Below are 26,236 nucleotides of genomic sequence, written 5' to 3' on the forward strand. Positions count from 1 at the left end.
GCTGTGGAAAGGGAGTTGAACTGGTAGGGTTTTTTTTTAAGGCAAAGGTCTTATGGATGACACTAGCCTTGAAGGCCGCAGGCGTCTTGAGGATGACACTGACTCAGTGGAGATTATCCACATTACATAAACCACCACAATGATTACTTTTACCACATTGGATCCATTTTAAAAGGCAGCTACTTTATGCTGGTGCTAAACTACTTTAAAGGACATGCGCTACCTAAAATGAACATACTAACACATTTACAAAAAATATTTTGTTCCAAGTGCAATATGGTTGCAATATACAAACAGCAGTTTTTCAAATTCTGGCCTTAAATGCCTCGCCTTTCCCTTGCTGTAGTGTACAGGAATCTGTTCTGGCCTTATATGCCTCTACGTGTGTGTGTGTGTGTGTGTGTGTGTGTGTGTGTGTGTGTGAGAGCGAGAGAGAGATAGAAACTGTTTTGGTTTACCAATGAACTGGATCTCTGATAAGGTCCTCTGGGTCTTAGCCAAAACACATCTTAAAACTCCCCAGTGAGTCTACTGTAAATTACAATTTGAAGCTATTTTAGTCCCAATTCAGTTTACAGGCAGTCTTCAGTCTATTATTAGTACATTAGTCAGTGCTTGTGAGCCCATTCCAGTCAAACAGTGCAAAAGAATAAGATCAAGGTACCAACATTCAATATAATAATGAAATCCTGATGTTCCCCACCAGCACATGACATCACATTTACAAAAGCATACTGTAAATTATTCCAATTAAAAACTTTCGTGTTTTCGTGTTGCACCCTGCTGTACCCTCGAGGGGAAAAGAAAACCAGGAAGAAAAGGTCTGTCAAGGCAGAACTAAAAAAGAACATCTTGAAAGGAAGCAGAGAAGGTCATCCAACACTAAACCAGCTGCAAGAAGTTCATGAATGACCTATGAATGACCTATGTTCCCCCAAAGTCAAGTCATGGCCCATAGCACTTACCCTACCCCCTTAGACAGCACTTCTTAGACTTATATAGCATTTGAAACAGACTTATAGCATGTCATGTAGACAGCACAATAAGTGCATTGTATGTAGTCATAGCACTTCATAGTATATATGTACAGCATAGTATAGCATATGTATAGTGTCATTATATAGATATGTTCTAGTTATAGTTTATATGTATAGTGTCATTATATAGATATGTTCTAGTTACGTTCTTAGCTTACGCATGTTTCGCGATAAATGCATTTTACATATGTGATGTATTTCCATGCTTTTTGTTCTTGCTTAATGTAAATCGCTCTGGATTAAGAGCGTCTGCTAAATGCCTAAATTGTAAATTGTAAGTCACCCTGTAGGAAATAAGTGACTGAATGAAAACCAAAATGACTCCAACAACCATTTTCAAAGAAATGTTTAAGACACCACCAAAAATCATGTTTCCGTGTGGTTATGTTTTTGAAGCTTGAAAACCCATGTTCTTTTGGACTCTGCATGTCTAAAGCATGAATGTTTTTTGTTTAGTTTTTTACAACCAAAATAATCTATATGCATGCCAGATGTATTATGCTTTGAGGCTTTGCTTGTGTGACATCATGCCACACACAAACGCCCTCAAGCAAGCCAATTTTTTTTAGTGCCCATATAAAACTCATTTTTTTTGTAAAAGAAAGAAAAAACTTTTCATGGTTAAGCTTCAAGAATACTTCAACCACATAAAAATATGATTTTTGGTGGAGTGGGTCTTTAATCGTGTCCAACAGATAAGCGAAACTTCTGATATTTAAATACTAGTCAACATCAATATCATTTTCATATAACCATAATGACCTTTGAGATATAAAATGTCATCAAATGTGTACCTATTAGACATTGGTCGGTGAGAAATTCTGTCACGATTTATGAATTCAAATGTACTTTGTACAATGGAGTTGAAAGCGTGGAACAATGGTACCACCTGGTGGAGTTTAGTAGTAACTGCAGTGTAATCACGTGAAATCGCAGTCAGGCACGCAGAAGCACTCTCATCATTTACTCTGACCGCTGACAGACTGGCTCTGCAATAATGAATACCTAGTGGTCACAAGCCAGCCAATATTTTAGCATTATAAAGTGTTTAGAAATACCACCAACGGAGCAACCCGACTTTGTTTGCTGTGATTGAGACAGCCAAATTGCCAATTGAGGAGTGAGGACTACTGGTAAGTAATCCGAATATTACCAAGAATTTTGCTAGCAATATGTAGCGTTTGTGGTGTTGTTAGCAGTGATTACGGGCGGTTAACAAACTATCCTAACTATGCCATCCTCACAGTCACAAGACAGCTTGCAGTGGCCTTAGCCAGACAATATTCCTTGCAATCCTTGGCTAGTTACCGTTAGGAGAAAGTATGCCTTCACCACTTTCAGTTTAGCTTCTCACGCACAGCTAGCCTTCATCATTAGCTTAGCATGGTATATGGTCTTGTTTCATACTTCCTTAGCTTGTGTTGTCAGTGGTAGGGTGACTTGAGCAGTTCACATTAGCCTACTGTTAAAAAGGACAAAATACTACTGGTTTGTTCCCATGGTGACCCGTTATAGTCCGTCAATGTGAGCTAATGTAACGTTGTGTGCGACCACCCACACAAGTTCTCCACGTTGGCATGTGATGTGAATCCTGTTTACCTCACCCACACAAGTTCTCCACGTTGGCATGTGATGTGAATCCTGTTTACCTTGGAGGCAGGTCACTTAACGATCAGTTGTGCACACATCGTGACTAACGCCTCTCTTCAACGACTTCTGCTTCTACAGGGCCATCAATGGCAGCTGGATAAACGTTCTACAGTATGAAATGTACTGGTCTGGCAACTGAATTTCCCTCAGGATCAATAAAGGTATGTCTGTCTGTATGCATGTCTAAATCAGGTTTACACTTAGATTGTGATTGATTGAATAAATTAATACTTTATTAACAGTTGGCAAAAAATAGCCCGGGAAAGTACAGTTCAATACAAGGTCTGCTATTTTAGAAGAGAAGAAAGCACTATGGCTTCTTTCCATTGGGGTCCTTCATATTCAATTCATAGACAAGCAGTGTCTGCAAATAAGACAAATTAATCAGAGTAAAAGGTGTTAAAATCCATCCATCCATCTTCAACCGCTTATCTGTAGTCTGGTCGCGGTCGCTCGTGGGCCGCTTGTATTCGCAACCTTATTCTTTCGGACTTCGGTCATGACCCACACTTCATGACCATAGGTGAGAGTATCCAATTCAATCCAATCCACTTTATTTATAAAGCACATTTTACAACTCAGAGTTTACAAAGTGCTGTACAGAAGAATAAAACTAAATACACTGTAGCTAAACACAGAGAACAGCAAACACACGAAAAATACAAAACGGATACAAAACATGGACCATGGAAACTCAACCGGGGTTAAAAGCCAAGGTGTAGAGGTGGGTCTTTAGGTGGGATTTAAAGGTCTCAATGGAGGGGGCCGGTTTGACATTGGGGGGGAGCACATTCCATAATTTGGGGGCTATGATGGAAAAGGCTCTATCCCCGCTGGTCTTTAAGCGGGTCTTCTTTTTTACCCTAAGGTTTAGCTGGCATGTGGACCGCAGTGACCTTGGGGGATTATACACCTCAATAAGATCCGCCAAATACTGAGGTGCCAAACCATTCAGTTCTTTAAAGACAAACAATAAGATTTTAAAGTCGATTCTGAAACGCACAGGGAGCCAGTGTAGTGACGCCAGAACGGGTGTGATGTGGTCCCACCTGCGAGTTCCAGTTAGAAGGCGTGCCGCGGCATTTTGGACTAACTGAAGCCGAGCAATGGATGCTTGGTTTAGGCCAGCATAGAGCACGTTATAGTAGTCCAGGCGCGTGGTGATAAAGGCATGGATAACACGCTCAAAATCACCAAAGGAAAGTACAGCCTTGATTTAACTAAAAGCCTCAGATGGTAAAAGCTGGATCTGACCACAGCATTTATCTGTTTGTCAAGTTTGAGCGCATTATCAAATTTTACGCCAAGGTTTGAGACAACCGGTTTCACGTAAGGCTGCAGAGGGCCTAGGTAGGAACGAAGATTGCTCGGTAGACAGAGAGGTGTTAAAATGAACCAGAATAATACTGTAGCTAGTAATGGTTTGTGGTCATTTGAAATGTGGAGCATGAGGCTTCTAAAAATGTGAAGAATACATGAGTAAGTGATTGTAGGTACATCAGTACTGAAGCAATCTGGGAACCCATCAGCCAAAAAAGAAAAGGGGGGACATTTTTAAATCTGTCTTGAGAGATTACTGCTGAAGTGACTAAGGGCCGATTCATACTCCTATTTTACCACTGTGTGCCGAAATGATTTCGGCTCGTCAGAAATTTTCAGTAGCACCGAAGAGCCGACTTTAGGACGGTACCCGCCCCCCCGAACCTCAAATGACGTCACATTGTAGGCTCTACAGAGCCGAACCGACTTTTATTCTGCTCTAAAATAGGAGTATGAATCGGCCCTAACCTGGAGGAATGGTGGTTGATTAACTCTTTAATTGTACATCATGTTGTTTGACACCAAAACACCACTGACACTGTGTGTACTAGCCAACAAAAGTCTCCATCTGTTGCAGTTATGTGGTAAAGACAGTAGAGGGTGATGGTGAGACATATTTGGTTTCTTGTGGGTGGTTACTCTTACTTCTACATGTCTTCTAGAAAACTGTTTCTATGTCTGTGGTCCTCAAACTTTTTCATGTCAAGGACCCGTCTGAAGATATGTTGTTCCAGGGACCCCCCAGAAGCAAATAATCTGAGTTAAAAACGTTCACTGTGAAAGAATATAAATATTTTCAAAGATTTGCACACATTTTCACAATTTGTCAAAAATAGCAGATCTACAAGCTTGCATTCGGTGCCATGCTATGAGCTTGTAGATCTGCTATTTTTCAACAGATAAAGTTTAAAATTATGGTTAAAGTTGTTAAAAGCTATAAAGTGACACAGATGCATCCTCAGGTTTAAGGATGTTCTGTTCTGCTCTAGTAAACATGTGGACAAGTGTCTCTGCCTATTAGATGTGTGCTTCATTTCAGCATCCCTGAACTACATTTCTGAATGACTGCCTCATAGCAGTAGTTAGACCCACAATCACACAACTGCACATTATGGCTGTCACGATTACAAATTTAAATTGACAATGAATTCTCACAAATAATTGCGATTAATGTTTTAATTGTTTTTTTTTTCCATTGAACATTGGAAAGTTACACAATTTCTATTTCTGTTTGCCTTTAAGGCTTCATAATTATAAATTGCAGAGGGCAGATATGACAAATAACTTAAATACAAAAAATCACTGACACATTTAATAAGTTTTACTTTCCAAAAAAATGTACATTCTCTACATTCAATTCTCTACAATCTACATTCTACAAGGTTACTACACGTAAGCTTGTAGATCTAAAAATGTTAGAAAATGTATGGGCATTTTTCAACATGGAAACGATTGGCGATTATGCAAAAAATTGCGATTAGGCGTGTAATATTTGTGACAGGCCTAGTGCACATCACTTGTTCTGGATCTCGCGGTGGTACCGCTACATAATGTACGCCCGTATATCATCCAGTTAATGTAATTGGACCTCAAAATGTAGTATAATTAAATCCTCAGTACTTTCCTATTGTAAATGTCATCCATTTTGTCTTTTTTTTGTGCAGGTCCAGAACTTGGCTGACCTCCCTGCCACTTCACTGGTCTTTATTCTTCCTTCATCCTCCATCTCGGCCTCGCATGAGCGTGTGTTGATTGGATGCGTCGTGTATGCATCGGTGTATATTGCCTGCTAGAGTACATGCGACTGTGAGTTTGCGATGTCTGTGCTGTTGGACCATCTGAATAATACGCCTGGATCGGTGCTTATGTGAGCGCGTGTGCTTGCGTGGTGGTGGTCGATCGTCTGTCTGTGTTGAGAGTTTGTGTGCATGCCGCCCCCCTGCCCGCCATGTCTCTGTGTCCCTCCCGGCTCCGGGTGGGTCTCCACCTCCTCTTCCTGACGCTGATGCTGCTCCCAGACACCCCGCTGTGCCTGACCGTGTCCAAGAAAGACCCTGGCAACCTCGGCAGCATCATAGGCAGCTTCAACACAACCCAGGAAGCTGTTTGTCAAAAAGCATGTGAGTCTGCGGGAAATTCAATTCAGTCAATTTCTCAGAATGTTCATGGAATGGTATTTTTTTACTTACCGACCTGGCGTCCCGATTTTGGGGCGTGCCATTATTGAGTTGGCTCTCCACCACTGACGTTGGTGGCGGTAAGCCTGAGAGCTCAGGTGCATTCAGCAACATTTTTTAGGTTGGAAACATTTTTTCCAACCTACTGATCTCCTGACTTCATCCACTGCCGTCTGTTTGTTGGAGAACTACCTTAGTTATGTAGCCAGACGATCGGATCACTGCCTCCTGATAATCCCCGGTGATATCTAAATTCACTGTAGGGGCTAAAATGATGTAGAAAGTAGTTTTAGCCTCTAAAAATAAAATGACTACAAAATAACTGAATTGCAGAACCAGCAAAGACTTTAGGGCGGTCCTTCATATTGGGATGGTTATATGATTTGTTTTCGAATCTGGGAGAGTAGGTTTGTGTCGGCGTAGGTTTTCTCCGCTAGCCCATACGTTGACTTGACTTTGGATTTCACCAGACTTATTATCAGTTGTCGGAGATTGTTATTATTACAGGAAAAATAAAAACATTGAAAATTAGCACATCTAAATCTCACATGCAGGGCGTTGTGAGCTTGTAGATTAATAATAATAAAACTTTATTTGTATAGCACCTTTCATGACATGCAATGCAGCTCAAAGTGCTTTACAGAGCAATGGAGGAAAAAAAGAAAAGAAAAGCAAGGCATAAAACATTAAAATAATGGCAGTAATGCAATACAGTGAGGACATGAATAACAAGGAATTTAAAAGATTAACTAAAAGCAAGAGTGTAGAAGTGGGTCTTGAGCTGTGCTTTAAAAATGTCTACAGAGGCTGCCTGTCGAAGGTACAGTGGGAGTTTGTTCCACGCCGTCGGCCCGTAGAAGCAGAAAGCTGCTTCACCGTGTTTTTTAGTTGCCAATAGGGAACAGGCGAGCAGTGGAAGACGTGAGGGGGCGGTTTGGGACATATTTAGGCATATGATGGCTATTTTCTACATGCAGTGTGTTGTGAGCTTGTAGATTGGATATTTTCTACATGCAGTGCGTTGTGAGCTTGTAGATTGGAAATGTTCGCAAGATGACATCAAGGTTCAGTGAAGTACAAAATGGACCTTAAGCATTTAACTTGAAACCTATCTTTTAGTTGACCGGGGTCCCCCAGGGCTCTATATTTGATCTGCAACTTTTCCCCCCTCCAGTCTACACAAAACTCTCTTCACAGATAATAGCAGATCTAAATGCACACAATGTGTTGCAGCGACAAGTGAGGTGGTTTGAACCAGGATAGAACAAGGGAAAGAAACTAGAAATACCTCATGAATGTAATTGGAAATTTCACAACTTATCAGAAAGGTTGTAATTTACAATGGAGAAGATCTTGTTTGAAGCTTTCGCCAAATAGAAATTGAAGTTTTTCACACTTCTAAAAATATCAGACATATTGCAGTCATTCAGATTTGATTAGGAGATTTTCTTGGAACTCCCATTTTCACCATAATTAGCTTTCAAAAGGAGGACTTAGGTCTTTAATGAAATGCCGACCAAATTTTCCCTCATAACGTCTGCCAGCATTCTGAGGGGTATTCAGTAAAACTTAAGTGTTCATTTAAAAAATAATCTAAATTAGACCTAAATCCTAACATTTTTCTGAAACACTACAGAATTGTCAATGTTCACTAAAGACATTATTTCTTGGCCTCTGTAGCAGATGGAAACATGAAATGACATGGATTGAAATTGAAAGGCATAAAGACTTATAGGTTACAACAGGTGTAAATGGGTTCATTTTAAGGTGTATTTTTTTACAGGAAGAGTTCTGTTTCATTACGATATGTTTTTATAACAAAGGTTTAATATTATGAAAGTTATTACCTAAGTACACAATTCTAACACACAAACCCAGTCTCTAATTTTGCTGTTGTGGAGGATAAAAAACTACAGCTGGCAGTTCATGTGCTGTATGTAACATATTACTTTAGGAGAGCAAGACAAATCCATGCACATCTTGAGCTGAAAGTTATAAAGAATAACATGTACATGCCTTACTGTAATACATTTTGTTACAGCCACCGTGGCTTATCATGAAAAGCAAGAAGTAAATCCACAAAGCAATCCTCCCATAACGATTCATTTATTTCCACCACGTTATCGTTGAAATAATGCCATTTCAGAATGATGTCACTCTTGGCCAATGCAATCCTTGGCGGTTGATAATGAGCATGCTGATGAAGTAGCCTTACACAAAATCCCAAGTGAAAGCCAAAGTGATGTCTCTGCTTGTCTCGGAGATCCTCAAGTAATTTAAGTTAGGCCAGTATACTTGGATTCACTAGAACCTGCATACCTGCAAATTATTGGCCAAGCTTTTACCCTGGGCACTTCAAATAGACTCCCCGAATTAAAAACTATGGTGTAAAATCCTGGAGCACTCATCAAGTCTGCCTATTTATTGTCCCAAAGTCGTTTGACAAAGCATCAGTCGTCCTGTGCAATAAACATGTCGATTTTACACGGAAACATCAGTGTTAACCACTTAAACCTTATACTTGGTTGATACTCTCTGTTTTTTCTCTACATTAAATTAACATTAAATATCTTGCTATCTTGCTGAAAATGGCCAATCTATAAGTACATCGGCTATTTTCTACAAAAAGAGTGCTCCAGTGTTTTACTTCAGGTAGTCGTTTGAAGTTCCCAGGTAGAAAAAAAAGCTTTTCCTATACAGTATATGGTTGCTGACTGTCAGGCAGAAATGTCCATACTCCATAATGTCTTGCGTACAATGGGCAGTATTATGTGTGTCTTAAGTACCAGGTCTTATGACTTAACTTAAGACCTTAAGACCGTGGTCCATGCCATTTGGCTATTCTGAGTGGCCAAATGGCATTGATCACGCCTCCAGGTCTTAAGTTAAGTAATAAGACCTAGTACTTGAGACACGCATAATACTGCCAAGAGTGTCATGCGCAAAAGTAGTATTTTGGAAAAGTGAAAGTCGTTTAGTGTGTATGTGGATTTTATCACCATTGAACCAACAAACAGTATATTAACAAAAGCTTGTGACTACATAATTGTTGGATCCAATGGAACGCAGGTTATTTTTCTTGTATATTTCCTGAAACGTAACCATTTTTGAATTTGGACGTACAAGGTTTCTGACCGACAGCAACAACCATATACTGTCCTCTACAGCAGTGGTTCCCAAACTTTTTCGTGTCAAGGACCCCCAAATCAACGTTTATTAGGCCACGGACCCCCCATTTGAAAACATATGCCAGTGACCCCGATAAGGGAGGATTTTTACGGCTCCAGCAGTGATTCCGAAACATATTAATTTCAAGGACCCCCAGTTTCACACGCATTATGCCACGGATCCCCGATTTAATGGCATTTCTATCACTGGTACCCCAAATGATATTGTAAAACCACTGTTAATTTAACTCTGAGTGTACAAATGGAACCAAATGGACCCGTTAGGGTCCGTTTGGTTCCATTTGTACACTCTCTGAGTTACAGACCCATAAAGGTCCATTTGGTTACAAATAATCATTTAGCTGGGTCCCCCCTGGAACTACCTCAAGTACCCTATACAAATAATCATTTAGCTGGGTCCCCCCTGGAACTACCTCAAGTACCCTATACAAATAATCATTTAGCTGGGTCCCCCCTGGAACTACCTCAAGTACCCTATACAAATAATCATTTAGCTGGGTCCCCCCTGGAACTACCTCAAGTACCCTATACAAATAATCATTTAGCTGGGTCCCCCCTGGAACTACCTCAAGTACCCCTGGGAGTCCCCGGACCCCACTTTGGGAACCACTGCTCTACAGATGAGTGAGCCGTTTGCACCAACATCATTTTATTGGAGAAAACATGGGTGTAACACTAACACACTGGTCTGGACCTGTGGACCACAACCTTTGGGAATGTGCATACCTGCATGTTTGGTTCTCCTCTGTGTGGTGTTGTTTGGAGGGGGCTACACGCTACAGACTGAGGTGGGAGATGGTGAGAGTGCATGGGCAGATGGGGTGGGAGAGTGACGAGATGTGTTAGAAGATATGGGAGTTGTCTGGCGGCTTAGTATCACGCTCTTTTAAGAAGAACTCAAGCCATATGTCCCCGTTGGTCTGTTTCCTAAATCGCATCTCCCTCCTTTGGTGGAGGTATAATTTCAAAGCAGCCATGTGTTTCTAATTGAGGATGAAAGGGGCCGCTGGTGTGTGTGTGCACGCGCATGTGTGTTTGTGTGTGTGTGTTTATGGTCCATGATTCAGGCAGTGCTTTCGCTGGCCAGGCCCATCTCTCTCTCTCTCTCTCTCTCTCTCTCTCTCTCTCTCTCTCTCTCTCTCTCTCTCTCTCTCATATGGTGGCTTTATTGATGTAAAACTAGTACAAGCTCATCCTGTGGTTAGAACTGGACTATGTCTGTCAACTCATTCAGGTTTCAGGGAATTTCAGGTCAATGCAATGTAGAAATACTCAATGTACTCTGCATCAAAATACGTAATAAGTAAAAGTACTCATGCAGAATGTCCCATTTCAAGTTTACAAATCTTTTGAAAATATCAGATTATTTACAAGCTCACAATGCGTTGCATCGTGAGTCGCGACGCATTGTGATCTTGTAGATCTGCTATTTTTTTTGCTGAATTGCTAAAATGTGTATATATATATAGGGCTGAAGTGGTTAATGTTTTGTAAAAAATCTAAATCTTCAAAGTAAGAGTTTTCAAACATTTGGATCCGAGATGTACAGGAGTAGAAGTAAAAGTATTGGAAATACTCAAGTAAAGTTCAAATAGCTCAAAATTGTCCTTAAGTACCAGTACTTAAAGTAAATGTACTTAGTTACTTTCCACCACTGACAATATTATGTGTGTCACATCTGCAGCGTGATTGAGAAGGTCACACGAGCAGTTCTATCATTATGCAGTCCCCAACACTCTTTATTTATAGCAATATAGTTATTATGGGGAAAACCACTTCCATAGGTTGATTTAGCCGTCTGTCATATGTGTGCTATGACACACGCCACAGCTATAAATACTGTCTGTCTGTCTGTCTGTCTGTCTAGGGTGGGTGAAGAGAACTTGGCTGTGTGTGTAAGTTGTGCAGTAGAGGATGGATGATGGAACAATGACATGGCTGAGTCTTATTATCATGTGTTAACCCCAGGCCTTCAACCCCCTGCTGTCTCTTTCTGAGCACTTTAAACACCTCTGTCGAGCAGAGCCCAATCAGCCCATCTCTCTCTCTCACTTTCTCCCTCTTTGTCTCTCTGCCACTTTCTCTCTCTCTATCTGTGTGTGGTGGAAAAACATACTCAAATGTTTAACTTAAGTAAAAGTATCAATACTGCAATATAGAAATACTGTTGCAAGTAAAATTCCGGAATCCAAAATGTACTTGAGTAAAAGTACAAAAGTATTGGTATCAAGATGTACTTAAAGTAACAAAAGTAGAAAATACTCAGTATGCAGAATGTCCCAGTTCAAGTTTTCCAATTTCTAAAAGTCTTGTGACAATACTGGATGCGATGCATACTCCAGTATAGTAAAAGTACCTAAAACCAGTAAGACGCCCTGAGGGCGAGGTCGCGTGCACACATCTGCCTGGGTGACGGCAGAATGCTGGGCGAGCGCTGGCCCTTTCCTTTGGCATTGGGGGTCAGATCAACATATGGAATGAATTCTGCACTGTCCATATGTGGAGCGTGTCTTGAGTGTACAGGGTTTGATGAGGTCAGATCAACATATGGAATGTCAGAACAGGAAGGATGGGTGGGGTGGGATCAACATATGGAATGCTAGAACAGGTCATCTCCATATATGGAGATCTAAGGGTTTGAGGTCAGCTGTAGAGTTGCTGGCTGGCTCCATATATGCAGATCTAGGTGATGATCCAGTCTTCTCCATGTAATGGTTATCCAGGGTTAGATGAGGTCAGTGTCGTGATTTTCATATATGGAAACGCCCATATATGGAGTCGTGATGTCACGAGGCGTGACCATATGGAGGCGTGGTGACGGGCGGTATATGCAGGTTTTCATAGTAAATGATAAAGTAAATAGTTACTTTCCACTGCTCTCTCTCTCTCTCTCTCTCTCTCTCTGTCTCTGGCCCATTAGCAGAGAGCAGCTGCAGAAACAGTTAAACCAGCCAGCTGTCTGTCTAATTAGCGCACAACAGCTCACTAGGAATAGAGCGTTAGATAGATGGGACACACAGAAAGAGAGAGAGAGAGAGAGGGAAAGGGAGACCCAAAGAGCGGAAGTGTGAAAGAGATAACGGTTGAGAGAGACAAACAGACATGGTGTAACTTACTGTAAGGTCTGTCCTCATGTTCATCAGCAATGCTTCATTCTCCTTCCAACCAGCAGCAGCCTATAATAAAACCTGATTTATAATTCCTTGTACAACGGTGTGTTGGACTTCGAAATGAGCCGATTTACAACCTCACAACACGCGTTGTGTTGTGTGAGCTTGTAGATGAGCTTTTTTGGTGCACGACACCATAGTATTTAAACTAAGCACATTTTTTTTTCTTACTTTGCATTTGCCTTAAGCGTAATGTAACATTTCTGCTAATGGGGGCGGCAGTGGCTCAGGGGTAGAGTGGCCGGATGGTAACTGCAAGGTTGCCAGCTCGAACCCAGGCTCCCCCAGAGTTGGTGTCGAAGTGTCCTTGAGCAAGACACTGAACCCCTAATTGATCCTGATGTGCTGGTTGGTGCCTTGCATGGTTTCCACTGCCATCGGTGTACGAATGTGTGGGTGAATGTAATGTACAATCTATGTAAAGCGCCTTGGATAAAGGCACTATATATATATATGCACCATTTACCAAGCATGAGTCTCTCGCATTCCATGTAGTACTGTACACTACAGTACTAAAGCTTCTCTGTATTAAGCCTAATTGTCTCCACCAGGCCGACTGCATGGGGAGAGAGTATGTTTTGCACTCCGTCCGTGTGTGTGTGTGTGTGTGTGTGTGTGTGTGTGTGTGTTTGTGTGCGTGTGCGTCCGTCTGTCCTTCCGTCTGTGAACAGCTAATCTCCGGCACCGTTAACCCGGTCGATGCCAAATTTTGCACACACACTCCCTGGATGCCAACGATGTTGACACAAATTTCAGAACGGCCTGTTATAACGCCACCAGGAGGCCGCTTTGTGCAAAACAAGTTTTTGGACAGCTACAGACACCTACAGATTTTGTCCAAACATCACGCAAATTGGTACACAGTCTCTCTAGAGCCATTCGACGAAACGGGTCTTTCAGATTTCTCAGACTCCATCCTGATTGGCTAAGATTGGCTTCCAAAGTTCGCAGGAGTGCTCAGTTTCAAACAAAATGCTGCAAATCATGAACACATCGTGTGATTTCCGTGAAATTGTGCACGCACATTCCCACTAGGCCGAGGAAGAAATGCCACTTGAACATTTTCAACTCGGCCTCATGGTGGCGCTATAACTGGCCATAAAGTGTTTTTACCTCTAACTGCACGGATCTGTGGATAACTTTGTATGCCAACTTCCTAGAGGCCAAGGAAAAACCTTTGCCTGGAATTTTTCACATTGCTCTTTATAGCGCCACCAGGAGGCCGACATATGTAAAACACATTTTCTAATATTACTCCTTCAGATGTTATCCAAATTTCACGCAAATCGGTACACATGCGCACATAGTCATGTGATCAAGACGGGTTTGTTTGATTTATCATAATCCACCCTCATTGGCTACGATTGGCTTCTAAACTTTTCAGGAGTAGCCCGCTTTGTACCCGTGCATGCATATTCCCACTAGGCTTTGGAAGAAATGCCACTTGACAGTTTTCAAATCAGCCTCATGGTGGCGCTACAACAGGCCAAGCCGCGTCACACACACACACACACGTTTATATTGCTCCTAAACATTTTGCCAAACATCACACACACACTCCTATCCTCCTGGTGGAGACCTGTGCCCAGAAGGGCACTTTTTCTAGTTTATACTTTGTCGCACAGCGGTGTCACTTGCCGAAAACAACTGATTCGGATCGCAGCCTCTCTTTATTAAATGTATTTATCCTAATTTACATTTTGTCTCACTCCACTAGTCCAGTCCAGAGCTGTTATAGTTTTGAAATATTCATTGGTTTTAGGAATTTAATAGTTTTAGCTTACCGTAGTGTTTCATTTAGTTTTGTTCTTAGTTTCAGTTTTTCAGGTATTATGTGGAAAGCCTTGGTTTAACCCATTTTGGGCGGGAACCCCTTTTGGTGTATTTTGTTATAAATGGTAAATGGTGCATTTATATAGCGCCTTTATCCAAGGCGCTTTACATAGATTGTGCATTACATTCACCCATTCACACACACATTCATACACTGATGGCGGCGGAAACCATGCAAGGCACCAACCAGCACATCAGGAGCAATTAGGGGTTCAGTGTCTTGCCCAAGGACACTTCGACACTAACTCTGGGGGAGCCCGGGTTCGAACTGGCAACCTTGCGGTTACCATCTGGAAACTCTACCCCTGAGCCACCGCCGCCCCGCCGTTATGCTTTAGCTATTGAAAAATAGCAGATCTACAAGCTCATAGCGCGCCACCGAGTGGCGCGCTATGAGCTTGTAGGTCTGCTATTTTTGAAAAATCGAAGAACGACTGACATAGAAACATAGCTTTTTCAGAAAACTGTAGGGTGCAGGATGAAAGAAGGCATGAAGACATGAAGAGATTCACAAAACGTGTTATCTAGGTTAAAGCTGCCATATTGAGAAAAGCCAGGTATAGCGACCACGGTGCAAATTGAGGGGGACGGACTAAAACTGAGCTGATTTTACAATGATATGTATGTACTTTTTAGTTGGTTTTGGATTGTTCATTTTGGTTCTCATTTAGTTTCAAATGATATTTTCCCTTTTTAGTTTTAGCATTTACTTAACTATAATAACCTTGGTGCAGTGTTGAGTTTAGTGTACAAGTTGAATATTTGTTGTCGCTTGTCTGAATATTGTTTCTTTCCCTCTGCATAATTTCATCAGCTGTTCACACCACCAGTGATAACAGTGTTTCGTTTATGGAAGCCAATCTGGGAACCCATCGTCAAAAAATACAGGAAAAACAGTGCCCTCTTTTCCTTGAATTAGTTTGGAGTCAACAGTCTGTCTCGAGAGACTAATAGAAACCGACAGGCCACACCATTGCTTCCAGGTCTACCGCCGATGTGACTTTTATTGAAGATGTGAGGCTTTTGTAAACCCCGAGTGAAACCAGGCTAAATTGACTAAATTAAGTTCACACGGCCAGATGGTTGAAAGAGCGGGCACAGGGCTAGTCACCAGGCGTGCGCAACAATTATGATCTTACTCTTAAGGATTCTAATAATCATGTGCTTGTAAATGCAACAACCAAGTCGTTGTTATCACTATTCCTTCACTGTGTTGTGTGAAATTACCTCATAATAACCTTGCTGTGTTCCGGGAAAGCTCAGTCAGTTCACCTCAGCACTCAGCAGGGCTCTTTTCTGTTTTGCTGAACAAGGCTGGGAGCAGAAAGCAAGGCGGCTCGAGCTAATTTACGGCAGGGGTTCTCAACCCGTGGGTCGCGACCCCTCGGGGGGTCGCCAAATTATTTTAGGGGGTCCCCAAATTATTATAAAAAAAAAAAAAAAAAAGATTACATTTTATTTTCACGATTTTTCAAAAATAGCAGACCTACAAGCTCGTAGCGCGCCACTCGGTGGCGCGCTATGAGCTTGTAGATCTGCTATTTTTAAATAGCTAAATGCTTAAAACACCAAAAGGGGTTCCCGCCCAAAATGGTTTAAGGTTATTGTAGCAGTCAATTTATATTGGGGGTCGGGAGGGGGCGGGGCGGGGGTCCCGAGACGTTGCCAAAGCATTTTCGGGGGTCCCCGGCCAAAAACGTTGAGAACCCCTGATTTACGGGACCAGTGGGATCATCTGATATGGGAGATTAACACCGGGGAAAGTCATACCTAAAACAAAATATCTAGTTCAATTCGCTGTGGAGTTCAACCTGAAATGCTTGCTTATGAATCATGCCGTTTAAAACGAACCCTTGAGAAAGTGCTGCAATATAGATGTGTGCAGGCATGAGCAATATTCTCATGACTTCTGATAGTGGACGAAGGGCCAACGTCCCACTAAAACTGGATAATGTAACGTTTCTCCAGCATTAGATTTCAATGCATGGTGGTTTGTTGTAAATGCAATACATAAAATAGGGACTGCATTGGCCTTCATCAGTCATTTTGATTAGATTCCAATATCTAATTATTCAAAGGGATAATATAAGTGTTCCCTTAACCTTTGTGCAGACATAGGATCTACACCAAACATAACCTTTTGCAAACTGCAAAGTATAGACTAGTGTCAGTGTGGGGTTCAACGAATGGAGACGTATCTAACACTAAATTATTAACTTAGTTGCTGATTTTCTGAGCATCTTGGTCTCCAGAGAAGGTCTGCTCAGTAGTTTCATTTTTCCACACACCTGGTCTCCTCATCAGAAAGCATTAGGGAGAGCTGGAGGGCTTAACAGAGAGATACTAGCAAAAGCAAGGAGACACACATCATGAAGCGTTCAAATCCGGATGTTATGAGTGAGGTTTGCTGCTTCAAGATGCCTCCCTTTGGCCCATTCACGCTGCTGTATACACGAATGACCACGTCTACTAGCGTGAGTGTGTGTGTGTGCGTGTGTGTGTGTGTGTGTGTGTGTGTGTGTGTGTGTGTGTGTGTGTGTGTGTGTGTGTGAGCAATACTCACGAGTCACGTCTAGTGCCATGCGTCTATAGTACGATCTGAGTGAGACACACACAAACCATATATTTTGGACGAAGGCAGACAACGATTTGTCTTTGGCCACTGACCGTGTTTTTTTCCCGTGCTGGGCAGGTTGTGTGGCCGCTCTGATTGGTCCATCGCATCACGGAAAGGGAAACTGCCAAAGCTGCTTTGAAAAGTAGTGGCGCGTTACTATGGATCTCACTGCAGTTCTATAGGAAAGCCCTGTTGTGATTGGCCAGTAGTTGGGGAAAAAAAAGTTTGGTTGAAAACACAGAGGTAAAGTCAGTGACGTATCACGGCCACAAAGCACAGGCGTAAACGGCACTTCTGCATACTCTGCATACGTCACGGTCTATAACTTTACTTTAAATTCTGTGCGTAGTGCATATTATCACATGCGTAAACATGATTTAGGTCTCAAAATGTGTGTGGGGGGGGGGGGGAGGAGGAGGAGATAAAGCACATCTTGCTAAACACTCCCACCCCCGACGAGCGGCCCGGAAGAGAATTTCCAATTAATTTTTCCCATAGACGTTTCAGAAAGTATTTATTTAAAGACCTGTAAGCCTCGGACAAAGCCTACTCGGATGTGACGATAAACTAACAATTTTGGGGCCGAACGAATAATTAGAAAGAAGAAAAAAGGGCAGGGTACAACACTTTTCGTTTTTCTTCTTTCTGATTATTGTTCCCCAAAAATTGTTTATTGTCGTGATTTGTCACCATCCAAGTTGGCTTTGTCCGAGGCTTACAGGTCTTTAAATAATTACTTTCTGAAACGTCTATGGGAAAATTGAATTGGGAATTCTCTTCCGGGCCGCTCGTTGTCATGCAAGGGGGAGGGACTGCGTCTTTGAACAATTATAAAAACATGTTTTGGCCTTCAGAGCATGCAGAAAAGGCATAGACAATACAGATTTTTGCGAATCTCAATATTTTACAGTACATATTAATTTAAAACTGAATCAGCTGGAATGCTGGAGAAACGGCATCATCTGTGTTGTTCCTGTTGTGTTGAATTGTACGCTGTTGTCAAGGAGATGTTTTAATCTTGCCGTTGGATGTACTCCTGAGTCCTTTTCCCCATTACAGGTTTTTGGAACAGTAAACAGAGTTTAAACAAGGAGCTTTCACGCAGAGTTACATTGGCAAAGAAAAGACTGTTCAGAGTAGTAACAGGAAATGTTTGCTAGTAATTAGAAAACCAAGTTGTCAGCAGCATTGACTGCATCTGTTTTCAGACCACTTATTTTGCTAAATGGTTAAAACGTATTCGTACTAGTCGTGAAACCGTGAGTAAAACCTGGTTCCTTTATAGAGCAGTGATTCCCAGACTTTTCAGGTCGAGACCCAAAAGAGAGAATATACGTTTGCCTGGGACCCAAACTAGGGAAAATGGCAGATCTACACGCGCACTACGTGTCGCTGTGCGCAGCCGTGTGAGCTTGTAGGTCGTCTATTTTCACTACTTCTTAATTTTGGATTTGGGGATTTTAACTCAAGTCGTGACCCATAAAAAATGGTCTGTGACCCTCAAATGGGTCCCGACCCACTGTTTGCTAGAGGGTACGTGTCATAAACCACAGCGAATTATGGGATATGTGGCAAGCACCTTTTTGATATCTTTACTTCCTCACCAGGTCAAGCGGCAGCCACAGAAGGGTGCAAAAAGGGAGTGTTCAGGAATGACACCTGTTGGCTGCTGAGCTGTTCAGATCCATGTCAAGAGCCAGACATCCCCCCACTGTCAGGTAGGAGGAGAGGAACTTCATGTTTTCATGTGTAAAATAACTAAGTACAATTTTTCTTTCCTTTCTTTTTACTTTACTGGAGTATTTCCCATTTCCAATACCTTTTACTTCTACTCCACTACATCTCGGATGCAAATATTGTACTTTTACTTCACCGAACATGGGAATTGGTTGATTTGTGGCTTCCTTTCAGTGGCTCAACTCTTGATAATATGACTCTGTATATGGTGGAGATAAATATATTGGATCAAAAACAAAACATTTAGTGTGTTGGTCAGTTTCGTTATACTGTGGATTCCAGTGGAAAACTGCTTTACTGTGCAGCAAAATGTGTACAACAGTATGTGACTACTAGCAAAAAAAATCGTAGATTTTAGACGTTTCAAACGTAATTATATTCATTCATGTGTTCAAACGTTCATAGACTTGTGTTCTGTTGTTCTTCACAAAGGTGACGGTTTCCACGGCAACAATGGAGCAGGTTCTGCTTTGACAACTCTGAAACAGACACACAGCCCATTGTCCTCTTCCTCTTCTTCATTATCCTCTGGTCACCACGACACAAACCTCCACCAGTCACAACGCAATAACACTGTTCAAACTTTAAACCCGGACGGTAAGTCCACTAATCAAACATTTGTCCACCAGCCTTTAAGCGACTCCATTCCTCCACTCACTCCCGTACAAGAACAGCCTAGTGTACCTCCTCCACCAACATCGCCACCAGAACAGCCTAGTGTACCACCTCCTCCACCAACATCGCCACCTTCGACACCATCCGGCAAAGAGCCAGTAGACCAGTCGCCTAAAGATCTCTCACCTTCAATACCATCCAGCAAACAGCCAGTAACGCCTAAAGATGTCTTACCTCAGTTAGCACCGATCCCATCCTTACCACAAGTTAACCTGTCTACCGCTGCTCTCCAGTCTCCCAACAACACAGCCTCGTCGGTTCCTATAGAGCCTGATAGCAACGTCTCCAATAAAGTCTTCAATAATGCATCTATACGTTTAGAGCCTGAGAATAATAATAATACAGTCATAAACACCGTACAACCAGGACAAGGTACAACAACTAAAGCTAATGAAACCGAATCGGTGGCCACCCCCACTAACACTCCAGCCACGAGAAAAGCAACGACCCCATTGCCAGCGACGGCAAAAACGACCATGTCGGCTGCAGCAACTCTACCAACGACGGCAAAGAATATCACTTCTACTTCAGTGACTGTATCAACGACAGCAAAAAGTACTACGCCCACAGCTGTAACTACAGCCTCAACTACTGTTAATACTACAGTGACGGCCGCGACCACAAAGAAGCCATCTTTAACATCTGTAGCCACCCAAGCGTCAATGTCCCCTAGTACTGACAACAAGCCACCAGTTCAGTCTCCTTCTGGTTCTGCTCTGGGGAATGCAAGCACTAGCACTATTGCTAATGCTGCAAGCAGTACTACCACTGCTAATGCCGTCACCAATCAGAAAAAACATGTGGTTAATACAGGAGGTGGGGTCGCCATGGTAGAGGTCACTGCGGGTGATCTGACCAGCCACCTGGTGGATACTGCTTCTTTGCTGGCCGTCTTGCTTATTGGACTGCTCTTCTTCGTCGTTTCGGTTGCTGTGCTTGTGAAACAGGCGTATGAGAGTTACCGCAGGAAGGACTATACACAGGTCGATTATCTTATCAACGGGATGTATACAGACTCTGGGGTGTGAGGGGGGGGGGGGAATGAGCTCGCCTCCGCATTTGAAGGTTAAGTCGTGTTTTGAGAAAGTGTCATAAAATATGGCTTAAGGTGGCGATTTGAATTTGGAGGTTGTGTTGAGTTTGGGCTGGGAATGTGCTCAGGAATGGATGTCCAGACCAAGGCTTTTTGAGGGACTTGAGTGAATGCAGGGTTCTCTCCTAGAACAAAGTGGGTTTTGGTTAGTGTCATGAAATGGTGAAATTGACTTTGACTAGGGCAATTAATTTGGTGGGCTGAGGTTGGGATTTCACTGGTTGGTTCAGTACCACTGTTGCATGGTCCGGGGGAATCCTCCATGGAAAAGACCCGGATGAGGAACCTCTCGATTGGATGACTTGAGGTGAGCGCTCTCTCCTGGCTGCATTTCTTCTACCCATGTCCCATTTATGGCTTCCTTCTTTTTACTGTTTTTGAGGTCTCTACATCGGCATCGCCAAACTTTTGCAACACGATGCCATTCCTCTCCAGTTCCCTTTCTAATTTGTGCCGATTTGGGTGGAGGGGGTTCTTCTGAAATTAATGTTGGGGAGACACGAAACGTCTGTTGGAGAGAAAGCACAGCAAATGGGGTGGTCAGCTCGAATTAAAATGTATAAAACGGAAAGACATTTTGTCCTTACGATGTAATGTCATAAGGCTGACAGTATTGTTCTTTTTTTTTATTTACGGCCAAGCTACACCAGGCTTTTCGCGCACAAAACGTGCGCGTTTACCCTAAACGCGTGCGTTGAATTTAGGTGATTGATGATTACTATATTTACCCAGGGTATCTGGGCTAAGCTCAAGAACTTGTTTCCAGCCAGGCCCTGCTCATAGAACATTTCATCGTATTGGTTCAATGCCTTGTTCAAGGGCACTTCAGCGGTGGTAATTTTAACGTGTCGGACCGCTGATTCGAACTGGTGACCTTCCGGTATCAAGACCGCTCCGCAATCCGTTCGGCCGCCCAGTCCTATTTTAAAAAACGCACGCACGGGGTTCGCGTTTAGGGTAAACGCGTGAGAAAAGCCTGGTGTAGCTTGGCTGTTAGCCTGATAGAGAAGTAAGGGACTTCTCTGGACTGAGTTTCTTTTATTTATTTTTCCTTTTTTTGCCACATTGCCAATGGCGCTCTAAGTGAGAAAAAAGAAAGTTTGCTCTTACGTTCTGACGGCAGACTTCTTTCTATAATCAAGACGTGGTTTTCTTGAGCTGTGGTGTTTATCAATACATCAGGGAGTGTAGTTTGTGTGTCTTCTTAGTAACAGAAATGTGCACTCGGTCAGCACATCCCAAATGTATGTTGTGTTGAGAAGCGGTACAAGCGGTCTTGGACACAATAAAAGTGTTTGCATTTCACTTTTTTTTCAGTCCCAGAAGAGTCCTAGAAATAATGACGCATAACAAAAGATCACATTTATTGGTTGATTGCGTGATTAATCTCAAATCTGTTTTTACTGAACTCAAACGGCGGTCGATCAAAGAAGATTTATTCATAAATATTGCTCAGTAATGAAATTCCAAGCCAAACCCTTATTTTCTCAAATTGTTTTTTCCATTTAAAAGAATTTCCTTTATACTTCTCGAACAATGAATAAGAATTGATCTCGCTGACTGAAAAGCTTTGATTCGTGTTGACGTGTCTTCAAGATATTCTGTACTTAAGTAAAAAAGAACAACAGTTAATATTAAGAGAAAGTATTTGTAGAGGTCTGCAGAATAGACCTTTTCCAGAGGAACACGTTTGCGTCTTTACAGGTACTCCAGCCAACCCAATACAGAGATGTTTTTCCATCTCTCTCTGTGTTGTAAGTTTCCCCAGATGTGGTCTGTGTGTGTTGAGGACTTAACCCATTTTGACCTGGGAACGATTCTAAAAATGTCTTCTACATCCTGACAGTTTTCTGAAAAAGCTATGTTTCTATGTCAGTCGTTCTTCGATTTTTTTAAAATAGCAGACCTACAAGCTCGTAGCGCGCCACTCGGTGGCGCGCTATGAGCTTGTAGATCTGCTATTTTTCAATAGCTAAAGCATAACATAATGCTAACACCAAAAGGGGTTCCCGCCCAAAATGGTTTAAGCGGGTGTTTCAGGGCCAAAGTATGTACGGTCTGGTGTTTAGCCAGTGGACCAGGGAGAGAGAGACCACCATGTGGATCTAGTCAGTCATTAGGTTGATTTGTTTTGTTTTTTTGTCAGTCTGTTAACATTGCCAGGATTTGTTTCTGCACTGTGTGCATCATGGGTAAGAGAGGGTTTGTTTTAGTCAAATTTGTTTGAGAAAACAGGGAGGTTTTGATTGGGTTTTCACCGACTGCCCTGTCCAGGCGTGTTGCCATTAAGCCATATTGACCTGAGATCAGATTCTAAAAATGTCTTCTACATCCTGACAGTTCTCTGAAAAAGCTATGTTTCTATGTCAGTCGTTCTTCGATTTTTCAAAAATAGCAGACCTACAAGCTCGTAGCGCGCCACTCGGTGGCGCGCTATGAGCTTGTAGATCTGCTATTTTTCAATAGCTAAAGCATAACCTAATGCTAACACCAAAAGGGGTTCCCGCCCAAAGTAGGTTAAAAAGAAAGGGACACGCGGTATTGGGAACAAACCAACCCCTTCAACCACCCAGACTGCTTCAGAAACCACTGCATGAAGTAGATCTGGCTTCCCTTCACTTTTACATTCCATCAATTCAGTACAGATTGTAAAATGTTAGCGAAAGTGTTATAATCCATTAGAGTCCAACCAAATTAGAGTAAATGAGTGAGTAAAAATGGTAAATGGCAGTATTTGTATTTCAAGGTATTACATAAGTTCTGCACTTTCTGAATTATGCGTGTTGAATTTTAAGTCGACCATGAAACCCCACTCCAGTCTAGTGACCTTGTCAACAGCTCAAAATGTTTTCAAACAACGCTTTCGAGTAAATCTTTGCAAATTGGAGTGACAATTGACCCCTGCCAATTGAAACGAGCACAGCTATAATTTTCCTGCTGCAAACTAGACTCACATTATGATTGGTTTGTGGCGGCTGAAAATAATCCTTTTGCATTATATCACTTTTTGATCTGAGATTTATCGAGAGAAACTCCCTAAGGAGTGAATTCCAAGTAAGGGCTCATTTATACTTCATCGCAACGACCAGCTTTGCTTGATTGAAATTATGTTTTCAAATGAAAAACGTAATGCAACATGACATGTTTTTTCATTTGAGAATCATTTAATCTCGAGTTTCCGTCATGTGATGAACTCAAAATTACACACGAGGAGGACAGACGAGGACAGGGGAGTGTTGATGCCATAGGTTTTCCTGTGGAAAACGATGTGGAGTACGTGCATGTCTTAACCCATTCTACATCCTGACAGTTTTCTGAAAAAGCTATGTTTCTATGTCAGTCGTTCTTTGAATTTTCAAAAATAGCTAAAGCATAACATAATGCTAACACCAAAATGGGTTAACATCTCTGACTTTCAATTTATTTCTGTGTTTATCAATTTATTCTAGCCTTGCGCTCTTTTCCAAAGTCTTGTAAGTTAATGTCTTCCATTTCATCATCTTGTGTTTCAGGTTTGGTTACAGCCTAAATTATGTTTCATTGTGTACAATTTCTATGCAGATGTATCCACCACTGAATCATGGGATTAAGGCCATAATTATAGAGTTTATTTTAATACATTTTATATTTGTGTTCACAGTGAGTGTCTTTCTGACTTCTTAGATACTTTATAAAGGAGGTTGATAGTTGACTGTCCACTTATAACTGAGTTTATATGAACTTTACTTTTTACTTTGAAAATCTGAGTTATAGATTACATTTACACCATTCCATAACTCATCCCCACGTTATACAGCCTAATCTATAACTCACACAATGTATAATTGTATAACTGACAAAAGTATTTTTTTCCATTTCTTTTTGTTTACAATGTCTGACATTTCATTGACGTTTCTTTTATTTATTTTTCCCTTTTTTGCCACATTTGCCATGGTGCTTCATAAAAAAGAAACCATTTGATCAAAGACCACTTATGATTTTATTTGTTGTCTCCAATCACTAGAGACTTTCTGAGCATTCTATTATAACTAACTTGAAAGACTAGCTCAACTGAAAACTGTTGTTGCCGTCAAAGAAAGTCATAGTTCCAAGATTCCTAAAATGGTGTTTAATATTGCTTTACATTTCACATAGTTTTTACATTTCCCATATGCACTTTTTATTACCTATTGCATCCGTTTCATTGTTTGTCTATCATAATGTTAACTGATGATTGATGTCTGTAAGGATCAAGGATGGAATCTTGGTCGCTATCCTGTGACTTCAGTAGTAGCAGAAGTAGTTCTACTCCAATGAACCTCATTTGACTAAATCTAAATTAAAATGTAATTTATAATTTATATACCCAAAACTTATATTTTGAGACTGCTAGTTTTCTTGCCAAACACGTAAAATTATGGGGGGGAACGGTTATATATATATAGGTTTTTTTGTTGGGTTTTTTTACTGAAATGCCAAACCTTGACAATAAGGTGAAATCATATTGCACAAGTTATCCCCTTTAATTTCCATCATGATAATTACTTTATTAGCATTGCCTTTTGTCTTTTCCTGACCAATTTTGTTTACTCTTTCTTGGGTTTGATGGGTGATGGGAACTTGCCAAATGATCACACTGAAGCACATTATTTTATGATGAAGCCAAGGGAATTGTGTAGCCATTATCGATAAATGAATGAATGGAATATATTGTAATTATTAAGGTCTGTGATATGGACTCTTTTGAAAGCTCATATTTACTACTGATTAGACACCACTTTTGAGTAGCTCCAAATGTCTTATGTGTGGTGTTTAGATATTGACAGCAGGTTGGTAGGTTGATTCAGTATGAGCTTTCAGATGCGTTACATTCATTGGATTGTTTGACAACCTGAAAGAAAAAATCAACAGAATTCACATGTTATTCCTCTGATATTTAGTTTGTTCTTTGAAACACTCCACTCCAGAAAAGTTATTCACCAAGACAAAATACCTAGAGCCATATTGATGTGGATGGACTGATTGAATTGAATTGTTTTTGGATTGATTTTGTTATGCCGTTACTGAACATTTGTTTGGATTAGTCTCTTGATAACATCGCTCTTGCTATCGCATTTGAACATTTACTTTTAAATGTGTGAAGTTAGTTAAAATGCTCTCAAAGATCACATGAATAACACGGGTGGATTCTGTTGAGGGATACAAGATCTGACTGATGTATCCAATTCGCTTATATGAAAGACCTGCTATGTGCCAACTCAACAATGTACTAATGCACTATCAAAAGATGTTTATTTGCAGAAAATAAATGATAAAACAACCAAATAGATCAACCAGTGTAATTATTTGACAAATAGCCAGGACACATTGATAAGTGAAATACATTGATTGCTGTATTAAATGACTTGAGGCCTATTCATACTCCAGATAAGGTGACCACCGAAAACTACAATATGACATCACGCCACGGTGATGAGCGACTCGTCACCGCTCACCCCAACACATCTGTTTTAACTAACCATCGAAAAGGTGAGTAGCTCATCACCTGAAACTGGAGTATGAATATAGCCTGGCTAATAAGCCAGACTCAAATCACACTGTCGTGTGGTATTTCAGTCTGGAGATGCTGTGTATGGATCTTGTCTCCCGGGGGGGGCGGGTTCAAACATTTTCTCTTTGACGCAATTGGTTAGAGCTACTGTCAGTCAAAGGTCTCAAGCGTTGAACGTCACTGTACCGAACGGCTGATTCGGTCTGGCT

The 26,236-nt window shown here is 41.5% G+C and overlaps 1 protein-coding gene across 1 annotated transcript; it reads left to right on the plus strand.

The window, feature by feature from the left end:
* Positions 1-1,967: 1,967 nt before the first annotated feature.
* On the plus strand, positions 1,968-25,801 carry cUnh11orf24 (chromosome Un C11orf24 homolog). The gene is made up of 5 exons (XM_079501557.1): positions 1,968-2,170; positions 2,766-2,848; positions 5,672-6,127; positions 18,600-18,710; positions 19,162-25,801. The coding sequence occupies exons 3-5, from the start codon at positions 5,956-5,958 to the stop codon at positions 20,430-20,432; spliced, it is 1,554 nt and encodes a 517-aa protein (XP_079357683.1). The 5' UTR covers positions 1,968-2,170; positions 2,766-2,848; positions 5,672-5,955; the 3' UTR covers positions 20,433-25,801.
* Positions 25,802-26,236: the final 435 nt, after the last annotated feature.

This window comes from Electrona antarctica (assembly GCF_951216825.1).
Source record: "Electrona antarctica genome assembly, chromosome: 5".
Lineage (NCBI taxonomy): Eukaryota > Metazoa > Chordata > Actinopteri > Myctophiformes > Myctophidae > Electrona > Electrona antarctica.

What these genes read in the sequence shown, in the direction of transcription:
- cUnh11orf24 (XM_079501557.1), top strand. Translation starts at nt 5,956, where the DNA reads ATGTCTCTGTGTCCCTCCCGGCTCCGGGTGGGTCTCCACCTCCTCTTC. An exon ending in AGCTGTTTGTCAAAAAGCAT is followed by an intron (nt 6,128 to 18,599) that starts GTGAGTCTGCGG and finishes CTTCCTCACCAG; the next exon opens with GTCAAGCGGCAGCCACAGAA. An exon ending in AGACATCCCCCCACTGTCAG is followed by an intron (nt 18,711 to 19,161) that starts GTAGGAGGAGAG and finishes TTCTTCACAAAG; the next exon opens with GTGACGGTTTCCACGGCAAC.